General features: G+C 32.5%; 1 protein-coding gene across 1 annotated transcript in view; it reads right to left on the bottom strand.

Annotated features, from left to right (window-relative positions):
* LOC145243900 (uncharacterized) overlaps positions 1 to 15168 on the bottom strand; it is a 371787-nt gene that overhangs the window by 33519 nt on the left and 323100 nt on the right. Inside the window, exons 4-5 of the mRNA XM_080107006.1 lie at positions 12800 to 13091; positions 9663 to 9915 (exon numbers count right to left, since the gene is read on the bottom strand). Coding sequence (XP_079963132.1) covers positions 9663 to 9915; positions 12800 to 13091 — 545 coding nt within the window. The remainder of the gene's footprint in view (positions 1 to 9662; positions 9916 to 12799; positions 13092 to 15168) is intronic.

Genomic DNA, 15168 nt, shown 5'->3' with positions numbered 1-15168 from the left:
TTTTTTTTAACACAAAAAGTTGAACTACAAAGACAAGAGTTATGCCATTAAAACTAGCGACGTTTTGTGCTCCAGAGTTTATTTTTCTACATAGTCACTACCATTCTCAATGCACTTTTGTCGGGAATTCAATGATGCATCTCTGCTTCTGATGCACGTTCATGACAGGGGTTGTTTACTTAGTTTCACATCGTGAATATCTGCAACAGAGATGAAACTTTCAGGATGTAAATGCATAAGTTCAATCATAACAGTTTGCAATCCTCTCTGATCCATTCAGGTTGAATAAAAGACATATGATATATTACTTTTGGAATTCTCCTTATGCTTGTATATAAATATATATATATATATATATATTCTACTTTAAACTTAAGCTTGACAGACTAAACTTATGTTATTTGAAGCTTACATTTGACTGACAACGAAATCTTTCAAGACGATTTTAGGATGCATCTAGAAACTTGATGACCCCAAGCTTGTTTACTTCTCTAATTAAAAAAAAAAAAAAAACAATTTTCAAGACTCAACTCCAACAGCACACCAATCCAAGTTTACTTTCCTCTTCGCTTTCTTGAATTGTTTAATTTATTTTTAATTCTAAAAAACAGTAACCAAATTTAATAGAATCGAGGAAGAATGTCACTTCCTGAAAGGCAAGGCATCTTTTGAGATGAGAAACGCATTCAAATATCTTCTCTTTAGCCAAATCGACAAATAGTTGGAACATTTTAGAGGAAGGTCATCCTTTCTAGAGAACAGTAGCAACAGCGGGAGCGACAATGATTGCAGAAGAATAGGGGAGGAAGGAGATTATATAAAGGGTTAACATTAAACCTTTTAAGGGAACTTATTGAAATATTTGGAACGTCAAAATGCCAACTCACCAATGAAATTGAGAACGCTCGAGGTAATTTGACATTGTGATTGAGTTACTTGCCCTTGAATTTTAATTGCTAATGTATTTAGATGAAAAGAATGTTTAGCACAAAATAAAACCAGAACTAAATAAAATCAAATAATAAATATCAGTGCTTATTTTAAATTACACTTTAAATAAAAACAGAAAAAAAATATTTATGATGTACATACTTGTTACGGAATGAAGCAGTCATATTCCAAAAGTCACATCAATTGATTAAGTAGTTTTTTTTTTATATATAGAAAATCGTTTTTTGCGATTTTATGAGTAAATTGTAGTAATTACAAGGCTGATTATTATCTCAATAGTTTGAGTTATCCGCGCCCCTGAATTTTGATAACTTCTAAATAACATGGCTGCTTCTGATTCTCTTAGTTAAAAATAACAACAAAAACTACTCAATCAATTTACATGACTTTTGGAATATGACATCCTCCTTCTGTGACAGGTATGTACAGCATAAATATTTGTTTATATTTTCTGCTTTTTTTTTTGTATGAATTCAAATTCTAAATAAGAACCGAAACATCAAACAATGAGCATGTTACTCTTACTAAATACAATCACCAATTTAACAAAGGAAAAAAAAAATGAAACAACTAGACTTTTTAGCCCATTAAAAACGGGCAAAAGTTATAGCCCGTTGACTTCGAGTGCTTTGTGCTAAATTAATGATTGAATATGGTAAAATTTGTGCTCAGTTTTGCACTAAATCCTATTAATTCATAACTGTGCTTAAAATGGATACCATAATACTTAGTTCGCTGCACCTTATCATAACAAAGGTCCATACAAAATTTCAGCCAGATTGGTTCAGTAGTTTCCGAGGAAATGCGAAATGAACAGACAGGCTAAGAGAAATACAGATATTTTATCCAGTCACAGGAATTTGCTTTTTCGTCTTTATTGAAGACTGGATGCAAGTTCAATCCCTGATGAAGGAAGTAAAGAAACATTAATTGATATATGAAAATATTTAAATATTTAAATGGTATGAAATTTGTAAAGAAAGCATTCTATCGCATTAGATTTTTTTTTTTTTACATAGGCATAACCACTTACCAAGGCCCAGAGACCACTCGAGGATGAGGGTTAAGAATGTAAAGTAGTCAATTGGACAATATAGTAATCGTTAGTAATGGAAATTTGGTAAATTTCTCAACTTAAGTGGAATGGCTCATCAAAAACTTGTTTACATTGGACTTGAAGACAACCATATTGTAGTCAGCTGGAAAGCAGGAAAACGGAAGACGATACCACAGGTATGCAGTTCTAAGAAAGAAGCTTTGTTCATGGAATCTATGTTTAGGTTTAGGCACAGATAAAAAGGGGGGGATTATTGATAGTGTTTTCAGCTGGACGAGTGTTTCTTGTGAAAGTTTGTTCATAGATTGAAGCTCAGGCGAACACTTTCCATGAAAATAACGATAAAGCAGGGACAAACTCGCAACATCTCTTCTGTGAGATAGAGGTTGCAGCGAAGAGAAAAGGACATCTCCTACGAGGCTACGAAGTCTATTTTGAACTCTATCAAGGCAGGACAAGTCCTTTCTAGCAGCTCCTGCCCAGATGTGGCAACAGTACTCGGTCCTTTGATGTACCTGACTCTTATATAGATAGAGAATTGCATCAGCAGTGAGATATCTACTGGAGCGGTAGAAGGATCCCACCATTCTTCCAGTGGCCTTGGCAACAGATTTGATGTACGTGTTCCATTTAAGATCAGGAGTAAAGGTCAAGCCTAGAAGCTTGTCAAAACATGGAGCCTTTCCAAGACGAGAGCCATTCATTTCAATTGATGCCAGATAAGGATCAGAATGTTGATGATGTAAAGAGAGAAGCTTGGTTTTAGATGCATTAAAAGTAACCAGCCACTCCTTTCCCCATTGTACCACGTGCTCAAGATCAGAGGAGAGAGAATCCGAGAAAACTTGGACATTTACTGTCTTAGACGTGCTACCATAGATGGTAGTGTTATCAGCATAAATGTCTACGAATGATGTAAGGATGTGATTTGGAAAATCATTAATGTAGATCAGGAAAAGAGTTGGGCCCAGGATGGACCCCTGAGGGACACCAGCATTTATACTGTGAGCTTCTGATTTTTGCCCATCAACTACTACTCTTATGAACCTATAGAGAGAAATGATTTAATAATTGAGAAGACATTTCCAGCTATTCCATAGCTGGAGATCTTGTGAAGTAAACCTTTATGCCATACCCTATCAAAGGCCTTTGATATGTCAAAAGCAATTGCCCTAGAAAGGTTGCTTCCATCGAGAGATTCGCTAATCCTATGAGATATAACTGTAAGCACATCTGCTATAGATCTAGCAGAACGGAAACCATATTGTGTGTCACTAAGAAGGTTATTTTTGCTGAGATGGTTGATTACTTCTGTATTTAACACAGATTCCAGCAACTTACTCATGACGCATAGGAGACTTATTGGCCTGTACTGAGAGGGGGGGGATGAGCGATCACCTGAATTCTTAAATACAGGGCATACTGATGAGATTTTCCAGGGTGATGGGAAGCAATTCTCCTTAAGACAACGTTTAAACAGTTTCGTAAGTATGGGCACTAGTTCTGGTTGAAGTTTTTTGAATACTATAATTGGAATACTGTCAGGGCCGGTTGCTTTACTGGAATCAAAGTTTTTGATTAGCTTGGCAACATCACGTACAGATATTTGTATATCAGTAGTGTTTTATGATACAGGAGGAAATATTGGGGATTGCCGACCTTGGTCGCAAAGGGTAGAATTAGCTGCAAAGTTCTTGGCAAATTAACTCTGCTACCTCAACTGTTCTACATCAACTAACCAAAAAATACTCTCATACATTCTTATAAGCATAGCCATAGCATCAAAGTCTACTCGTCTTCACCCGTCATAAGTCATACTTTCCAGAATTGGAAACGATAAAAACAGAATCTATCTCACCCTCTGATTTTTGTGAAATTCTAACAATAGATATTAAACATCAAGCAATAAATATTTCCTAAATTTCAGTTCCGTTGAAGTATTTTAAAAGAATTTCCAGGATGCATCATCTTTTTCTTTTTTTCCTGTTTTGAAATGTTTTAGGTGCTGTTTTTTAGTTTGTATCATTTGGTATACAAAAATGTTAAGAACTGCTCTCCACATTTCCTACATGGACACCTTTTATCACTTCCTCCCATGTTTCCCTTGGCCTTACTCTGTCAACTGATTCTACTACCTCAACTGATCTACATCAACTAACCCAAGAACTCCCACCCATTCTTTCAGCATAGCCATAGTATCAAAGTCTTTTCTCCTGCACACATAATGTACTCTAATATTATAAATCTATATGATTATAAAACTCAAATGACCTTGTAACGGGTGTTGTCACCCAACATCCGGTTTACGACTTCCAGTTGCGCATGCGTACATAAAAAAATAATCAACGCAACAATAAAATGTATTGTTTTACTGTGTACATTTTCAGCATCCCAATTGTTTTTCTTTTTAGCGTTTAAATTATCCAAATCAACAATTGTTAATATTTTCTGCAGTTTTTTACATCGTTCATTTCCGTATTACGTTTAAGTTATTTTAATGCAATTTTCTTACAAATAAATCTTTAACCCGTTGACAACCATAAGAGCATTTTACAATGCCGATTTACTCACTGCTTTCATTTTATTTTTTATTTATTCTTCATTTTTTCATACACCTTTCTTAAAAAACATTCATACATTTTCTTCTACACTACCAACATAAATAAATAACCCCGAAAATGTTTTTTTTAATTTGAGTTCCAAATAAATGATCAATGCGACAATAAAATGTATTGTTTTACTGTGTACGTTTTCAGCGTACCAATTGTTTCTTTTTGTTTTTTTTTGCGTTTAAATTAAAAGATATATCAAAATTTGAATTTAACTTTAAGTATTATGGTATCTGTTCAGTGCACATTTACCTATAACTATGGCAAACCACTTAGAATTCAATGGCTTTAAGTTTGTTTTTTTTCAAAAATAAACAATTATAAACAGAACGACTCATAGAAATCTATCTATATTCTTTTTCATTTTAATATACTTTCACAGAAATGTTTCTGTTATGTCACAAAAACTATTTTCTTTTCGTCACAAGTGTCATGCTCATACATTAATTCCATAGCTAATATAATATACTGACCCAATGGGTCACGGGTATTCTAATATACTCCAAATTTAATCTTCCTAGGAGTTCATCAGAACTAAACTCGTTTTTAAAACTCGCATTACACATCCATCATATTATTATTCTCATATCATTTCTCTCCATGCAACATATGTCCCCAACCCTTATTGGTTAGGTTTCACTTCCATACATCATTACACTGCATACACATGATTAGTAGACTCTTTCCTGTGTCGATAATGGTAATGCATTTGATAAATTATAGATAAAAAAAGGTCTACATCCAATTTCGGCAGTAATGGCCCTCAAATCCCAATCTTCATATTTCTCTGCAGCAGACAGTTTTGTGTAAATGCGTGTGTATTTGGGTGTGAAGTGGAGGGCAGTAAAACGAAATGGATGCAAGCAAATACAAATAATAAATGAAATTAGCATGTTCCAAGCTTCACAATTACAACAATGCAAACGTGTAAAAAAATAAAAAAATATAAATAAAAAAAAATACAAATAGCAAAAGATAGCTTTATAGAATAAGAAAAAAAAATGATTTCCTGTCTTTTTTCCTTCTGGAGAAATGCACAGCATACACACATATACATGTTCACGTGTGTGTGGGTATAGCAATTACTTACCCGCTTTAAAACAATAATAGAGAATTGAATAATAAGTGGGAAAAAAAGTGAAAGAAAATATAGTGTACGATGATGACTAATCTGTCAAAATTAACTGCTCACTTCCAGTAAAGAAGTTATTGACATACGCATAGTAAGGTAATATCAGTTACTTCCCTTGTTGGAGATTATCTCCCATTAGTAAGAACTCTCCAGTCTATAGATAACTAGAAAAAGCTATGTATTTCTGTACTAAACTATTCTAAATTGAATATTACCACATAAGCTACATCATTCCCATGAGTTTATTACAGTATGTTAACTGAATATGTGGGATTTATTGTCTGACTGTATTAATCATTTGATTACATTTCCCTGTTACTGCTTGGTATACAGTTCTGTATGGACAACATAAGGTTTCAAAATAAATTGCTACAAGTTAAAAAATAAAGTTTGGCGTTTTATAAATGATAGGCAAACATTTTATAGATGATAGGCAAACATTTTATAGATGATAGGCAAACATTTTATAGATGATAGACAAACGTTTTATAGATGATAGACAAACGTTTTATAGATGATAGACAAACGTTTTATAGATGATAGACAAACGTTTTATAGATGATAGACAAACGTTTTATAGATGATAGACAAAATTGCATATCAATACAAGAGAATTGAAATACATGGCAAGCAGTCTATAAACAAGTGGGCTTTTTGTTTAACCTTTGGTTGACTTTGCTGTCCATGTATTGGCCTCTTTGTTATGCTTTTAGCATTCTTCTCACCCCCTAGATTAACATGAATGAATAAAACCTTTACAAATGAAAGCGTGACTTTGCTCCTTTCTTCAAATGAAGAAAGTACTTATCATAAAGATCGCTCTACAAGCACTGAAGAATTGCATATTGTTGATGTAAAAAAAAAACAAAAAAACGAACACATTACCAGCACAGCAGAAGAAATAAAAATTGATGTTACTTTATGTTAATACTATAGATTTTTATCAAAAAGCTAATACTACAGATTTAGAACCTCAGGAGTTACATATGTCTGCTATGATTGTGGGCATATCTCTGATAAACTACAGCCAAACTAAAAATTACGGCCAAAATTTGGACAAAAAATAAATAAAATAAAAATAACCTCCAAAGTCAGGAGTTAGATTAAAAAAGAAAAACAAAATTCTATATTCAGGAGTTGTAATTTTTGCAAGTTACTTCCCAAATTCTAATACAAGAAGTTTCAGTTGGGTGGTAGCAAATCGAATTTGGAAGCAGACAACTTTCCTTCTTTAGTTTTAAAAAGAGTAAAGAGTTCTGTTCTTATAAACAAATAAATAAATAAAACGATTTCAGAATTTGACTTAGCATTCTAAACATGTCTATAAATCATAAACCGGAAGTGTTCAGTTGCAATAAATACAATCATATAAGTCTAGTCAAGTGGCAAAAGATTGACTGCAATTGTTTTCACAGCAAGAATTCTGCATGCTAAAGGGCTGAAAACTGTTAGTAAGAAGCATTCAAGTAAATAAGAATAGGTAGTTAATTGGGAGAGATCACACAAAAAAAAGATTACCAGAAAAAAAAAGATTAGTAATGAAATATTTGGTTAAGGAGATGAGTAACAGAATTTCTAAAACATGAAAAAGTTGCCTCAAACATTTCAGTTGCACAATACGCTTTTTTTTGTATCTTCATTTCTCTTCTCACTCAATTTAAACAGAATTAAAATTAGAATCTTTAGCGTTATTTCCTCTCTAATGTCGTATCGGTATTCAAACTAAAAAGTTGTAATAAAAGTTTCTTAAAAACAATAAAAAAAGTTTCTTAAAAACAATAAAAAAGTTTCTTAAACCAATAATTCAGATTTATTGGATTATTAATGTAATGACTTCTTCCATCTATTAATTAGATTTTTAATGTCACATGTATTAAATTTTTCGTTTTGTCATTGTTATACTCTTTTAACGAGGAGTATAACAGACAAGGCTCTAACCAAGTGAAAAAGAATAAGCAAGATGCTAGGATAAGGAAGACAAATGTTAATTGCAACCAGAGTAAAATAACAAAGGCAGACATTAGTAAAATATTACTAAATTCAGAAACAAGATTAATCTACTTAATAATGTTCACTATATACAGTCAAGTCCATATGGTAAAAAAAAGGGGAGGTATAGGCTATTCCACTCCAACAGTAACTGACAAAGCACATTCACTAATTTTTACTTCTCTTGAAATCTTAGTCCACTCAAATGATTTTGCAAACTTACAAAGAGTTTGTAATCTATTGCTGCAAGGTTTGTAGAATATGGTGGATGATACAGAGTTCCCCAGTTATATCTTTGAAGATATTTGGTATTTTTGTGCAGTGTAACGTAGCAGGGTTAGTTGGCAGGAGAAAGGCCAAGGAAAACATGGGAGGATGTGATGAGGATAGTTTTGAGAGAAAAAGGGACAAGACCTGGCCAGAGATAGGTTAATTTAGAAATCAGTTTCTAAAAGCCTTCCAACACATGCAAGCATGTAAAACAGAATATGATGATGCGGATGCTGAAAGTACAGAGTTATAATAAAGGATGATGGGAAAAATCACACTGCACCTCAAATGCTACCTAGTTTATATTTTTAATTTTTGAAGAATCGTTTTTAAGTTGAAAATGTATCATATTTTTCATCATAATGAAGCAGACGATCTTGGAATGCTACATTAATAGAGAGCAGATAAAAATGGATAATTCTTATGTATACCAGCGGCATTCACCCCAGCTGGTTTAAACTGACTTCCTTTGATAGGCGGAAGTTTCACAGGAATATCAAGTTCACAGTCCATAATTCTTATGTATGCTAATGTTCTTTTTTTTATGTTCCCATATCTTTTTTTGTTTTGTTTTACTTTTTCAAGGCAAGTACTCGTTTGAGCTCCAATCTATGGTCCACTCTTGCCAAACGTTCATGAAAAACACTCGTCTAGCTGAAACCACTATAAATAATTCCCCCAACACTTTATCTATGCTTAAACCTAAACGTAGATTCCATAAACAAAGCTTCTTTCTCAGAACTGCACGCCTGTGAAACTCTTTTCCGTATCCTGATTTCCAGCTGATTACAATATGGTCGTCTTCAAGTCCAATGTAAACAAGTTCTTGATGAACCGTCCCCTGAAGTAATCCAGTTTACCAAATTTCCACTACTAACGATTGCTACAATATTGTCCCATTGACTAACATACACTCATTAACCTGTGGCCTCCAGACCTCAATAAGTGTTAACTCCTTTGTAAAAAAAAAAAAAAAGTGACAAAACGTTAGTGTTATGATCTTGCATAGAATTCCATGCAGAGTAAGCATAGAAATTAATTTTAAATGTGAGACCTATAATATTGGAAACTTTTTTTTTGAACCCTGCCTAGTGGTTGATGCAACAACCCAGATGTAGCAACAATAGGTGAATCATGGCCGTATAGAGATACAGGATACTGTCAGGTGTGAGTAGTTTTCTAGCATGATAGAGGGAGCCCACCTTATTTGCAGCAGCCTTAGCAACATTGTCAACGTATCTGTTCCAATTCATGTTTCCTGTGAAGGTTAAGCCAAGCAATTTAAATGATTACCTCTTCGGTAGAGTGTTATTATTGATGCAATCGGTTGTTGAAGTTTTTTTTGTAATTGTTAAAGGAAAGAAGCTTAGTCTTAGTAGCATTAAATGTTACATTTTATTTTCGTCCCAATTCTATTACAAATTGGGGGTCATTTTTTTTTTTTTTAGGTTTTAGTGATTTATGTTGATAAAATAGTCTACAGGTTTTGAAAGATTCATTTTCACATCCTGTTTGGGCAAGTTTTTCAAAAATCATATTTTTTTTTAAATTAATTATGAATGGGTTGAGGAAGAATCGGTTAAAAGTCTCAAAGTAAAACCAGTGCAGGGTAAGGAATAGGAGAGTGAAAATCGATTTGAATAAACGTATCTACCTGTTCGTGTGAATTTTCTGGCGAGCATCTTACCATCTTGGGAAACGGTCACTTCTGTGACCGTCTCCAGTCCTTCATCTTGCATAATCGTCCGGTGCGTCTCAGTCCCATCATAGTTCTGCACGCACATGGTTAACGAAGTTTGCGCTGAAACTTGTCGGAAATCAGTTTCTACTTTGTGAACTAATGACGGGGGCGAGGAAGAGAGGAAAGTCGAGTTGAGGCTGCTGCCATTACACGGATTTGAGATGGCCTTTTGAAACGAAACAAAAAAAAAAAAAAAAGTGGATATAAATACACAAAAGCCATTAAAAAAAAAAAAAAACTGCAACATGTGAATAAGCTTTTTTTTTGTTTGTTTGCAATAAGAATTTATCACACCTTGAATAACAAATGCATTATTTAGTTCCTTTTCCGGCCATCATAACTAAAAGGAAACATCACCAATGGACAAAATGACTCTTGAAATTAAGAATAATAAATTGTAAACAGTAAAAATAGAAATATACATATATATTTATATATAAAAAACACCGTGTGTGTGAGAGTTCGTTTCCTATAGACTCAGAAACAACTGTGCCGATTTTGAAATTTCACACAAATGTAACTTATGTGTCTAGCAATGTTCTCAGATAGGTTTTGTATTGGAATGCCTCAGATAAGTACTAAAAAAAAAAATCCGATTAAAGAATGAACACTCCAATTTTTACGAAAGTTAACACTCTGATACAGCCTAACATCACAAGTGCATTTTTGAAGTTTTATCAATGCACAAGCAGAAGGGCCCAGCATATAAAATCAACAGTAGGTTATTTGATAAGATAGAGGGGCGTTTGAAATGAATGTTTCTCTTTAGAGCACAACTGAACCATAATAATCAACTTTTGCATTTTAAATTCAATTCAAGCCATTATATAAAAAATAATTTTATAAAATCAACCACAGGTTCTCTACAGTGCAATGTGCACTACAATGTACTGTGGACTAAGTTACTCCAGGGAGGCATGTAAAACTCCATCCCAATGAACCGTGGTGGATCTCTGACTAGAGCAGGCAATCGATTTGATTAAAAAAATTGTGCAATTCCACAGATGCCAATGAAAATAAAAGTATTGTATGTGTGAACCCTCTAAAATTTCGAGTGTTTAGACTCAAAATTATCGGAGGAGTTTGGTAGAGTTTTCAAAGGTCAAATCATTGAAGTTTGACCCCTTGACAGCCAAATTCCTGGCCGAAAACCGATTTAAAAGATTTTCTCAGATCTCAATACCCCTTATATCAAATTTCGAGTCTGTAGACTGAAAATTGACAGAGTAGTTTGGTAGGGAAATGTACACACACAGAGACAATTTCACTTTTATACATAATATATACAACTTAAATATAAAAATCAGTAAAAGTTCTTGAAAGCATCTTTAAAAAATTATAAGTTTTCAATAAACAGACAAAATGCCTTTGAAACGATGTTTCAGATGTAAATAGTCAAGATAAAAAAAATGATTTTTAATTAAAAAAGCGCATTTTGTGTTTATTCAATCAGGGAAAGTATTTTGTTTTGCGGACTAATCATAAACTATGACTTACCATCAATGGGTATGACTGCTAAGATATACTGCGTACAAGCTGCAAAGATGAGGAGTCATGCTCTTCAATTATAATTTTAAAATGGAGTTTCTCCCATCTATAAAAGTTAACCATACTGACGAATCGTATGTAATACTTAAATATACTAAATCCCGTGAAGACCCTCATGCAAACGGAAGTAGAGATAAAAGACATTAAACAACACTTATCGTATATTTTGGCGTATAAGACGATCCTTAAAGTTAAAAAATCATCATAAAAAACCAACGTTTCATAAGATACCGGGTGTTGCAATCTCTAGCCTAGGCTAAACAAACATGGTTTCGTGATTTAGCAGTCGTCTTATACAACCGATACATAATCTATATATCTATAGAAGTGAAATTGTCTGTCTGTGTGTACATTTCCCTACTAAACTACTCTGTCAATTTTTATTCTACAGACTCTAGGTTTGACATAAGGGGTATTGAGATTTGAGAAAATCTTTTTTAATTGGTTTTCGGCCAGAAATTTGGCTGTCAAGAGGTCAAAGTTTAACGATTTGACCTTTGAAAACTCTACCAAACTTCTCCGACAATTTTGATTCTAAACATTTGAAATTTTAGATATAGCTTACTTGGACATGGATCAAACTTTTTAATTTGATTTGAGCCTAAAACAATAAATGTTAAAGGGTCAAAATTAGGATCAAAGTTTAAAAAATTTGACCTCTGCCAAATTATTCAGCCAATTTTTGATCTAAACATTTGAAATTTTACATAAAGTGTATTCAGACATATGGCAAGCTTTTGAATCGGTTTTTGGCCGAAAATTAGAATGCCAATAGGTCAAAGTTCAAAAGATTCGACCTTTGCGATATCTAGCAAACTATTTAGCCAATTTTGGATCTAAACATTTGAAATTTTACATAAAGGGTATTCAGACATGCGGCAAGCTTTTTAATCAGTTTTTGGGCGAATATTTGGCTGCCAAGAGGTCTAAGTTGAAAGAGTTGACTTTTGCAGACTCTACCAAAATCCTCCGCCAATTTGGGGTGTAAACACTTGAAATTTTAGATGTAGGTTACTTGGACACGAGTCAAACATTTTAATATATATATATATATATATATATATATATATATATATATATATATATATATACACACATACATATGCACAAAGTTATGAACAGTACATAGGGTCTGAGCCAAGCCGGGCTGAACTGCTAGTAAATTTATTAAAATTTGCTCCAATTTTGTAATCTGACGGTCGCCTTATACTCCGAAATATACGTTATATATAAAAAAAAACATAATAGAATAGACATAAAATCAACGAAGAAATTAATCCGATGGGCTTGGCAGTTGACAGATCCATTTCGTGAAATTATTTTTTCAAATGTTTCTCTTGGTAAATTGATTGTATCATTTGCAATTTGTAAACGCTGTTCAGGTGTGAATCTCTTCATGTTGAAAATTGAAATGCTAATTCAGACTTAAGCATGGCAAAACCAAAGGAGTCATATATCAATTAGGCATGAACACATCTTGAAAAGAAAAAATGACATCTTACCTTTCGAAACGGGCTTCCATAACATGTGTCCCTGTATTGACGGGCGTGGCTTTCATTTGGTATTCCTTCAATATCGGAAAGGGAAAGTATTCGTGGGGAACTTTGTTGGCTAAAATTTCTAATATCGCGTTCGTGACTCACATTTTGTGTCCTTTGCACAGTGAATACCCGATGGATGTCATCGAAACCCCGTGCCATGATTCCTGTTTTGGTGTGGGCAAGATCGAATGTGTGACCCAGTTCATGTAAAGAAGCACCCAGTCCTGTCGCAAAGTTGGCCCAATAATATTCGCTACAAACAAGTAAACAAAAATCAAAATTATTTTGCTGTAAATGAATGCAGAAATAAAAATTAATTTTGCTGATTTTTTTTCACTCATCCTATCATAAAAAACAAACAAATTAAAAAAAAATATGATACCTCATTATTTATACAGTCAGTGCAATATCAGTTGATGATGTGTGGGAGATATCTTGATTATGAAATAATTTGGTTCATTTTAAACATGTATAGAGTGTTTTTTTTTTTTTTTTTTTTAGAGGCGGCAAACTTTAAATTAAAATAAATCAGAGAAAAATATTTTTATAATACAAATACGTGGTTTATTTTAAAGATTAATTTTTGACATTCATAATTTAAATACAATTTCGGGCATCTGACCCCCATGGCTTGTGTGTATATGGCATAATATAGAGATCCAATTATCATCTACGCTTTAAATTGGCCTATATTAATGCACCAAATGTTAACTTCAAAGTAGTCTATTGTGTCTAGTTTATCAGAGTAGACATGGGGCTTTACATATCCCTAAAGAAAATAATCCAATGTGGTTAAATCACATGATAGAGGGGGCCAGTTGACAAGTCCATTTCGTGAAATTATTTGTTCATCAAATGTTTCTCTTAGTAAATTGATTGTATCATTTGCAAACTCTGCTTGGGTGTCCATTTTATGATTAATTGTCAAACCAAGCTGAATTCAAAATAACCGATAGTTGTCAAATCTGCAATTAAAGAAGATAGAGTTGTCAATTAAAAAGTTAATCGCTTACAAAGAAAACACCTTTATAAGCATGACCAAGTGATCTATGATTACAATTTCGTTGATCCTCATGACAATATCATTCATATGCAAACTGTCGAAGATTTAATAATTGATCAAATATTTTTGCATTTACAATTTTTATTATTTCCTACTCTTTTTTGAAACATTTGAAAATATTTAACATTGAAATTTTTATGCATTCATTCCTTTTGTGGACTGTTGTCCTTACCTCCAAAGGATTCCAAAACAAACAAAAAAAAAATCAAACTTTTGTTTTTAGTTCTCGAAGATTAAGTATAACAAATAGATTTAACATATTTTTTTTCAGTGTGAGGTTTTCGTTAACTAATATTTTTTTACTACAAATTTTTGGATTTTGTTAATTAAAACAATTTTTTTTTTATAAATTGTGTTTTAAGCTCATAAAATGTTTTTATAAATAAAATAAATTCCTTCGTAAAAAAAAAAAAAGTGTAATATTTTTGAAGTATGTAAAAAAAGCTGTAATTTTAATATTGCTAAAGTATAAACTGATAATTGTATGTTTAATATTGTTGAAATATGAAAAACAGAAAATTTAATATTGTTGAAATATAATAAATGATAGTAAGTTTAATATTGTTAAAAAAATTGTCAAAAATATAGAAATTAAAATAAAAATAAATCAAGACGAGTCATTACCAACATCAACCTAAATTGTACCAGAGTCTTAGAGCCTCTGTGTACATTTTAATAACAAAAAATAGATATTTTATTTGAACCTTTACTAAGTTTCTTAGCCACGTTGTTATTGTTGTTAGCATCTATATTAAACTGGTGCAGCACAAATAAAATATAATTTGGAAAATTATGTGATATTAGAAACAAGTGTACACGTTTCTCAGAAAAAAAAAACTTTGTTAGTGCCTATGCTAATATTCATAACACCTCAATCGTTGAAGTTTAAAGAAATAAGAAAACGTCTCAAACCGAAAAGTTAAAAAAGAAAACAACAAAGTGTATCAATCGATATATAAAAAATAAAACACAAAGAAATGGCTCATTATTAAAATAGAGTGAAAGACTTCAGATGGAAAGGGTTGTTCGACTTGTTAATTTGCTTTCTCCCTTTTCCTAAAAACTTGAAACGGTTTTTTCTGGTAGTTTGTAATTTTTGTAAGACAGGATGCATATTAATACAAGATGCAAATAAGTACACGGGTAGCTGACATTCAAAGGCTGAAAGTTTTTGATCAGGGATGAGGCACATTCTCAGGATTCACATCTCTGACTACGTTCCAAACGCCACAAGCAACACACAATGTAAGCTTTACAGACTTTAGGA

The sequence above is a fragment of the Euprymna scolopes genome, chromosome 22 (genome assembly GCF_053919585.1).
Source record: "Euprymna scolopes isolate OS-2025 chromosome 22, ASM5391958v1, whole genome shotgun sequence".
Classification (NCBI taxonomy): Eukaryota; Metazoa; Mollusca; class Cephalopoda; order Sepiida; family Sepiolidae; genus Euprymna; species Euprymna scolopes.
Note: the sequence above shows the minus strand (reverse complement) of the source record. Positions and strands in the feature narration are given on the sequence as shown.